The sequence below is a fragment of the Panthera uncia genome (assembly GCF_023721935.1).
Source record: "Panthera uncia isolate 11264 chromosome E2 unlocalized genomic scaffold, Puncia_PCG_1.0 HiC_scaffold_19, whole genome shotgun sequence".
Lineage (NCBI taxonomy): Eukaryota > Metazoa > Chordata > Mammalia > Carnivora > Felidae > Panthera > Panthera uncia.
Window position 1 is genome coordinate 12,217,218 of NW_026057588.1, and position 9,204 is coordinate 12,226,421.

Below are 9,204 nucleotides of genomic sequence, written 5' to 3' on the forward strand. Positions count from 1 at the left end.
GAAAGGCATTTCAGGTGATCAGAAAAGCAAGGACGACAGGGTGGTGGAATCTAAAGCGCTTCCAAGGATAAGCGGATCCCCACAGAATAGGGGAGCTGTCAGAGGGCAAGGGTATGCCTGAGACGTTTATCATCAGGTCCTGGGGGTTATATGCCCCTGAGGTCAGATCATTTTCCAGGCCTCGATTTGACCCATTCGGATAGGGTTAGACCTTCTGGCCATAGATACGTTGGAGAGCCAATCTAGGTTCCTGTCTTTCAGAATCAAACAAAGGCTGTGTGTGACCTTTTAGTTGTTGTACCCAACACCCAGGACAGATCACCACATCCAAAGGTCCAAAGTTTTATTGTTTTGAATACATTCTCCAGCAGCCCCCCAACTTCCCTTCCCCCCCCCCCCCCACCCACTGTCCCCAATACAGAATAAGGCTTGACCACAGACCCCCACCCCAGGGGCCCCAGCTAGGAGGCAGAGGGGGCTTCCAGTTTGGTTTCAGGGCACCCCCTTCCCACCCCCCCCCCCACCCGCCTGCCTATGGGCTAGTCCTAGGAGCAGCTGGGGGTGAAGGGGTTGGACCAGTGCTGGAATGAGGGGGGAGGAGTGGGAGAGGGATAGCAGGCACTTGTAGAGATTTGTGGCCTATGGGCGGCACCCCTCCCCCTCCTCTGCCCCCCACCCCCCCAACATGGAATTTTTGGTTCATCATATAATGTCCCTCCCTCCCCTGCTGCAACCCTGTGGGGTATGAGAAACCCAGGCACTCAGGGCCCCTGGAGGGGCAGGGAAGGCAGGATCAGGACTGAGGATGGACGAGAGTGGAGAGGGACAGGGACAGGGACAGGAGGCAGAGAACAGGGAGGGAGACAAGGCTTTTACTTCCTAAGCGATTGTAATAAAAAACGTTCCTGGGCATTGAGGCTGGAGCCTCAGTTCAAATATAAATTCCCCAGAATGGAGGTGGCCCCCTCAACTCCCCCCACCCTACCCCCCCCCCACCACCACTTTGCCTGGAGCTTAGAAACCCACAGATAGGGGAAAGCCCCCAGCCCTGGACACCCACCCACCCTCACCATTAAAAAAAAGAAATTAAAAGTTTTATACAAAACATGGGGCAGGAAAGGGGAGGAGGCAGGGAAGACACCAGAGAGCTGTCCTTACCTCCAGGGCTTGGGGAGGGGGGGGGGGGTTAAGGCAGCAAAAGAAGCATGGGAGGTGGGGGGAACAGGGCCCCCTGCCCACAGCCCTCAGGAATCTCGATGCTCCAGAGAGAGCTGGGCTGTAGCGTGCTGGAGGTCAGAGCTCACTCGCCTTGGGGTGAGGGGCCCCCCCGGCCTCCCCAGGCCCCTCCCCCCGCACCTTCTTGTCCTCACCCTCATCCTCCAAGCCCCCAGTGGGGCCCCCACCCCCCTCCAGGCGACAGTCTTCACTCCAGCGCCGCTTAAAGCGCAGCTTGAGGGGCATGCACTGGGCTGCCCCAGGTGTCTCGCCGGGCTCGGGCTTGGGGGGCGCAGGTGGGGCACGAGGGGTCTTGAACACCTCCCCATCTTCCTCATCCTCATCGCTGATGTCAGTCACCTCCACTTCCTCAGACTCGCCTTCCGAGATGGGCTCCACCTTGATCTGTGGTGGTGGTGGCGGTGGGGCCAGCGCCCCCGCCCCCTCCGCCAGCCCGCCTGAGCCGCTGCCAATGCCAATGCCACCACTCTTGTCAGCACCCGCTGGAGCCTTCTCCCCAGCTGCCCGCTGCCGGCGTCCCAGCGGGGGTGGCTGGAGCTTAAACTTGAATGGGGAAGAGGAGGAGGAAGAGGAGGACGAGGCTGAGGAGGGGACCGGTGGGGTCTCCGGTGCCATGGGCGGCAGCGGGCACTTGTCAGGGCGCTGGGGCTGGGGCACCACCAGCCCAGGGTAGTGCAGGAAGGCGCGGGGACTGAGGTGGTAGTTGTAGACGCTTTGGGTGTGGGCCTGCAGGTACCGTTTCATGTCCTCAGGGCTAAAGGAGAAATGGGAGCCTCCTCCTGAGCCACTGGGGCCCCCACCACCACTGGGGTACATAGGGCTCAGCGTGGGTGAGGGAGTGTAGGCCAGGTGAGTGGGCGTCATGGGCAGAGCTGGTGAGAGCTGAGGCGGCAGTAGGGAGCCAGGCCCGGCCAGAGGCGACACAGGGAAGGGGCTCAGGGGCTCAGGGCCACCCCGGGGCCGGGGGTAGACTCGGAAGACGCCAGGGTCATGGGGCAGGCGTGCCAGTGGGGGGCCCGCGGAAGGCACCCAGCTCTGGAGGGCCTGGCGGTCGGGCCCGGGGGTCCTCTCCCAGTGGCTCTTCCAGCTCTGACGTGCCATCGCTACAGTCACTGACTGAGCCTCGACCCAGGCGTCGGGCCACCACAGCCGAGAAGAGGGAAGATGAGGATGAAGAGCAGGCCGGTGGTGAGCGGGGGTCCTCGGTGGGGGACAGCACCTCGGAGGGCGTTGAGGGAGGGAAGCGGAAGTGGCTGCCACCCGATGGCACTGGTGGGGCGCTCTGGGGCACCGCACCCCCTGGCAGAAGAGGGGAGATGTGGTGTCAAGGCCCTTGGCCCAGCCTGGACATACACACAGACCCTCTGCTTCTTCTGAACCCATGCCCACCAGCCCCATTACTCACCAGCCAGCCCCACATCGATGAAAGGGTAATTAACCAGCACCAGTTTGTTGAAGTTGAACTTGTAGGTGAACCGTTTCCCCTTGGTCTTGTGCAGAATGCGTTTATTGTAATAATAGCTGTGGATGTAGAAACCCATCGAATGATCAGTCAACGGGACCAGAGTCTAGACCCCATTCCTTGACATGCGTTACATGCTGCTCACAAAGGGGGACCAAGAAACCTGGGCCATACAAGAGAAATCAAGTGCCCGGAAGGAATGAAAACTAGCTCTCCCCTCAGGCTTGGGGCCAAACTAGACGCCACACCCAGGACTGTATTCTCTCCGCAGGACACCTCTACACGACAGATGGGCTCAGAGAAGGATTAAGACTTGCCCAAGGTCACACAGCTATGATTTGGCAAAGGATCAAACCCAAAGTCTATTCCCATGGGTTACGGGTTCCCCAACTAGCGGGGGCTATCCATGTCTGCTCAGGGGTCTCTGCCCTTCTCACCGCAGGGCCCGGCTCAGCTTGTCATAATTCATCTGGGGCTTGCACTTGCGGACGCCCCAGAGCCGAGCCACCTCGTCAGGGTCCTTGATGACGAATTCCCCGTAGTCCCCCTGCCAGGCGATGACACCCTGGTATTCCTCCTTCCGCAGCAGCTCCAGGATAAAGTGCCACAGCTGGATCTGCCTCGAGCCAGGGGACGACTCTGGCTTGTAGGCCCAATCTGGGAAGGCAAACCCTGAGGACAGGAGGCAGGGGAGTGGCCCCGGGTCAGGACACAGAGTCCAGGGCTCCAGGTCCCCTCCCGGGGTCCACCCTCCTACCCCACCCTCAACATGGGGAAATCCGTCTCCCCTCTGCCAAGTCAGGACCTGGGTTAGAGGGAGACAGTGTGTGTCTGTGTGTAAGGGGGCTAGACGGGAGCCGGGGGGAAGGGAAGCTGGAGCCTGCTCCAGCGACACCGGGAGAAACAGGAAACCGTCGGCGGCGGGTCCCGGGGCCAGTGCCAGGGGGCCAGGCACCAAGCCAGGCCGGCGGGCAGGGCTGCCAGTGGGGGAGGGGCAGGAAGGGGCACACGTGGCCAGCGGGTTGGGGCGAGCCCCCCCCTCAGCCCCCACACTCCCATTCAGGGCCAGTTATACCCCTCCCCCAACCCACCCCACAGTTCCAGTCCCCTCCTGGGAACATAACACTGTCTCCCTCCCAAAACGTATCAGAGCCCTACTCCCACCCCAGGACCTGATGATTTTTTTTTTTTTTTTTTTTTTTTTTTCTTAAAAGGACCAGGAGGAGTGGGGTGGGGTGGTTGGTTGACGATGAGGTCAGCGCTTGCACACACAGAGGCTTCTGTCTTCCCTGGAGAGTGAAACCCAGACTGTCTGCCCCCCCCCCCCCCACAACGAGCCCTAGACCCTCTGTGCTGCACTGCCCTCCCCAGACCCAGGCACATGGACCCAACCTGGCTGGAAGGCCCCAGCCCAGGCCTGCAGATTGAACAAGCAATGCTACAGCCCGTTCCCCCTTCCGCCTTCTCATCCTCAGCTTCTTCCCTGCCCACCTGCCTACCCGCCCCCAGCATTAACCTTGGGTAGAGGTTGGTGGTGGGCTGGCTGGTCCCTGGAGGGGGTGGGCAGCCTGGGGGGGGGGTCGATGGGGGGGGCTGCGGTTGTTGTCATTTCCCAAACCCCCGGGTAATCAGGGGCCATCAATAATTCAGCACTAGGCAGCCGGTAATGGAGGGGTGGGAGGAGGGAAGGGGAAGAAGAGAAGGAGGGGGAGGCAGGGCAGGGGCCCTGGTGCCACCAGAGGGAGAAGGCCAAGGTGGACAACTAAAATGGGCAGGGTCCCAAGTCACAGTCAGGCTGCACTGGTCAGCCTCTGGCCCCTGGCCCCGGCTCAAGCCTCAGCTCAAGCAGGTACGAACCAGGCCCAGGGCAATGCTGAGCCTCCCTCAAAGACACCACTGCAGTCTGGAATCCAACAGGGGATACTTCCCCTTGGGGACACAGGGGTTCAGCAGTTCCTACTCCCACAGGGACCACCTCTTCTAAATCCAGAGCTGAGTCTATCCCCCACAGCGACCCAGCTTCCTGAGCCCTGGCCTTGGGTAGAATGGGATGGCCAGCATTCCCCTCATAGTCCCTGCCCCATTCAGAAATCCCAGCCTCAAACAAGCCCCTCAGGGCTCCAAGGATACGACCTCCAGCTGGTCACAGACCCAGAGTCCTATACCAACAACAGCCCCTGCTCCATTCAGAAGTAACAGCCCCTGACAATGCCTTCCTTAGATCACAGCATCCATATAGCCCCATTCTCCTCTCTTTTTTAGGAATCCAGGTGTTCATCCCATTATCCTCACCCTGCTGGAGAATGCAGGTCCCAGGGTCTTCTTCAGGGGCCAGAGGCCCTTGAGAACCCAAGTGACCAAATCACTAGCTCCATGGACCCTCTACCTCCTCCAAAATGCTCCTACCCCCCACTCAGAGCACCAAGCTCCGTGCTTCTCCTACCTAAGCTCCAATCTGGTTCTCAGACCCAAAAGGGGGGGGGTGGGGGGCAAAGCCCCTGAGACACTAGTCTGGGGTTGGGGGTGTACTGACTTTCACCCTCCCCCCAAATTAAAGCCACCCTTTCCAGCCCACCCGCCCCAGCCTCCTTGTCCCGGTAACCAGGCAACGTGTGTGCAGCGACAGTCCTGGGAGCGGGGGAGCAGGAGGCTAAAAATAAACTTTGCAGAAGAGGAGTGAGAGAGACTACATGCAACACAAAGGGAACTCGGAAGGGAGGTGGGGGGCTCTGGAAAGGCCTCAAGCTGCATTCCGGGGGCTGTCCCAGGCTGCCTTGTTAACCCCCCCTTCCCTGACCAAGCTCCCTCTGGGGCTAGGACCCTGGATCCCAACCCAGGCAGGGACTTCCCCACTCCCAGGACCACCCCTACCAGGCTTTCCTCTTCGGACATGGCATACATGAGGGCCTGTTCCTGGCTTTGGGGGGAGAAGAAGAGCGGGGGTGACGTCAGGGTGTCTCAATGGGGCTCTGTTCCCCAGGCCTTGGAGCCAGGAGCCAGGCACGGGCAAGGGGAGCATGTGTGAGTGTGTGTTGTGTATGGGTCCACGTGCTTAAACAGGGAACCACCGGGCCTGCACCAAGAAAGCTTGGGGGAGAGGACCTCTGGAGCATGGGGGACAGTGATAGAAGGAGCAAGCAGCTGACACAGAGAGGGGCTCAAGACACTTTGAGACAGGGTGGAGAGGTAGCAGCAGACAGACAGGAAGGGCTGGGATGGCAGGGACCCAGAAGGCACACCTGGGTCCCACAGAGGTGGGGTAGGGATTCTCCTAGACAGAGTGGAAACCTGGGGGGTGGGGGGCATAACTCCTGGGCACCCCCCAAATTCACATGACTGGCCAAACTTTTTTTTAAAGAGACTATGGGGGTCGGAAGGGAGTGGTGGTGGTAGAGGAAGAACACGCCGACCTCCTGGGGGGCCCTGCCACCTCCCCCACACTCCAGGCAGCCCTCGGTGGCGCCAGAGCCGGGAAGAAAACAGGAAGTGGGAAACAGCCGCGGCAGAGAGGAGAGGGGCCGGGATGGAGGATCGGATGGAGGGGCGTGCAGACGGACAGACGCACCGATGGACCGATCGGGAGGCCATTCCAGGCCCCCGCCCCTTCCCCCAGGCGGAGAACCCACACGCGGCTCGGCCCCAAGACAGGGTTAGGGGAGCGGCCCAGCCGGTCCCACCAGGCAAAGGCCCGTAGCAGGGAGGGAAGACGAGGCGGGGTTGTCTGGGCGCCTAGGCCCCCTCCTCGGGCGAGAAGAGGCTCTTGCTGCCCCCAAGGCCCAGCAGCCCTGGAGCCTGTGGGAGCCAGAGAGTATGTGGGACGCACGTGACTGACCCTACAGCACTCCGCACCCCTGCCCCACCCCCCTGCCCCCCTCCTCGGCCCCAATCCCCAGGCGCCGGAGCCCGGCTCGGAGCCCTTTAAGAGCCGCCCCCACCCGCCGAGCGGGGGGGGCGGGGTGGGTGGGCCGGTCGGGGCACACACCCGCACACAGGAGCCCTAGCCGCGGCCGCCGCCGGGGGAAGGAAACAAGTTTGAACAGCGGCGCCCGGCCCCCTTCCCCCTCCCCCGTCCCCGCCCCGGGCCGGATTCCGACGGGGTAGACGGGCAGGGGGCGGCTGGGACCCCTCCCCCCCAGCGCGCTCGGGCGCAAAGTCCAGCCCGCGCGAGCCCGGGGGCGGCGGGGGAGGGGAAGGGGGAAAGTCCGAGTGGGAGGGGGGTTAATCCCGCTGCCCCCCGCCCGCCGACAGGGGGGGAGGGGAACCTTGGCCCCTTAAGGAGGAGCAAGTTGGCGGGGAAGAGGGGGGCGGAGGGAAAAGACGGCCGGTTGAAAGAGAAGAGCTGGAGGGGGGGGGGGGGGCGAAGGGGGAGCCTCCGCGTCCCCCCCACCTTCCCCACCCTCCTCCACCCCGGGGCCCCGGCAGCGCGGGAGGAGGGTACCCAGGTCTCCCCGGAGCCACCTTAAAGCCGCGCGTTCTAAGGTCGGAAACAAAAAGTTCCTTTTTCGAACGTTCGGGCTGCGCTTTGGAACTTTGCGACTCGACGCGGGCGGGGGAGCGAGGAGCCGGCGGAGACGGGCGGGGGAGGGGCGGCGCAGCCCGGACCCCGAGTCCTGGGCTCCCCAATCACGCCCTCCTTCTAGAAACCATCCCGTATCCCCTCTAAGCCGGTGCGGGGCACGCGCCGCGGTGAAGGTCATGGGCCGGACCGCGCAGCGCAGAACCGGGAATAGCGGGCCCCGTGGACAGCCCCCCCCCACGCCCCGCACACGTCCCGGCCCCCAGAGTGCAACGTGACAGAGCGGCGGGGAGGGACCCCGCCACCCCCGTGATCCCGGGAGTGGGGGAGAACCCAGTTCTCTGAGTCCAGTAGGGAGAGGACCAGGACTCGCAGCGCCCACACCACTCCGCCCGGACCCAGAAATTGGGGGTCCCATGCAGCACCCCTCGCTCGCGCCACGAGAAGCAACAGGTCTCGAGTGCTTGGGGTCCCCCCAGAACTGGGGATCACTCCGGCTGCCCCGGAACCCTTCAGCCCCCCCCCAAAGTTTCTCTGCCTGGTTTCCCCGGGCAACAAGTCTCCCCCACACGTGCTGCCCCCGCCCCCACCTGTGTCCGCCGGGGTCTTCATGCTGGGGGGGCCCGGGGCTAGGCGCCCCGACTCCGGGCCGCAGCTCCCGGCGCCCGCGCTGCCCCGTCCCGTCCCGCGCCCGTCGGGCCGCCCTCGGCGCTTCACCCGGCCTCGCCTCTCAGAGCCTCTCCCCTCCCCGCCGCCGCCTCCCGGGTTAATATCGCACTCCGGGGCCGGGACGCCCACGCCCCCCCGGCCGGCGACGTCACCGCCGCGTCGCCATGGAGACACTGCGCCCGCCCCCTCCCCGCGCACTCACACACACACATACACACACGCGCGCACGCACACACACACACACACTCGCCGGCGCGCAGCCACTGAGGACCGGCCGGCTCTGGGCTTAAAGGGGCCGCGCGACAGGGGAGGAAGGAAAGAGGGGGTGGGGGTGGGATAGGGTCCTGGGGGTCATGACCCTTTTCCGAGGCTCCTAGTCTGCAGATAACTTAAGTCCTCCGTGCTCGTGACCTGTCGCCCCTCCTCCTCTCCTGCCCACTGCGGATCCAGAGTTTCTTTTGGGAGCTTGTAAGTGGGGGGGGGGGGGGGGGGGGGGGGGGGGGGGGAGCTCTGGAAGGGGTCAAAAACTTTTGAAAGGCATGGACCTTTCGAGAGGGGGCAGAATCTTCACTGCAGGGGGGCAGGTCAGGACCTTGGAGAATGATCAAGACCACATTTCTCACCCTGGCCTTACCCTGCCCCCCCCCACACACACAGCCCTGAGCCTGAATGGGGGCAGCTGTCCAGGGGTGGGGTGGAATGGGTGGGAATCATTTCCCAGCATCGGAAATGGGGAGGCGGCTGTGCCCTCCGCTCCTCCGGGATGGGGTCTTGGCCTTCCAGATAGCCCCAATCCCAGCTGGGGAGGAAGTGACCAAAGAGAATGCATTTGGGAGCATCCCCCCCCCCCCAACTCCATCCCCACGCTGCAGCTGTCCTGGGGACACAGCCGGCGCCGGAGGTACCCCCACCTCCACCACCAGGGCAGGGGGTTCCGGAGGTGGGCCAGGATGCGAGGGGGCGACCAAAGTCTGAACAAATGTGCTCCCAAGGGGCACTGGTGGGTCGCCAGGAGAGAGGAAGGTAGGGCTTAAGGATGAAGACCAGTGCGTAGGGCAGTGCTAAGTCTGTTCTCCGCAGCTGGGAGGGATGGATGGAGCCTGAGGCTTCAGGAAACAGGAAATAAGCGCTGATCTGACGGCTAGCGGGAGCCGGCAGCAGGGTAGAGGGCAAATAGAAGCAATATCCACAGACCGAGCCCGAAGACAGAGTTTCAGAGAAGACTCCTGAGGTACCAAAGGAGGGGAATATTGCAGGGTGGGGGTGAGGCTCAGAGAAACTGAAACAGAAAATGGGCAGGGAGAGACAAGCCACAGGGTGG

General features: G+C 63.1%; 1 protein-coding gene across 1 annotated transcript; it reads right to left on the minus strand.

Moving 5' to 3' along the window:
• Positions 1 to 1,009: 1,009 nt before the first annotated feature.
• On the minus strand, positions 1,010 to 8,007 carry ERF (ETS2 repressor factor). Its single transcript, XM_049622176.1, is given in 6 exon segments — positions 1,010 to 1,328; positions 1,330 to 2,253; positions 2,255 to 2,535; positions 2,642 to 2,757; positions 3,136 to 3,370; positions 7,805 to 8,007. Coding segments are annotated over 6 exon segments (1,662 nt in total). The 5' UTR covers positions 7,827 to 8,007; the 3' UTR covers positions 1,010 to 1,244.
• Positions 8,008 to 9,204: the final 1,197 nt, after the last annotated feature.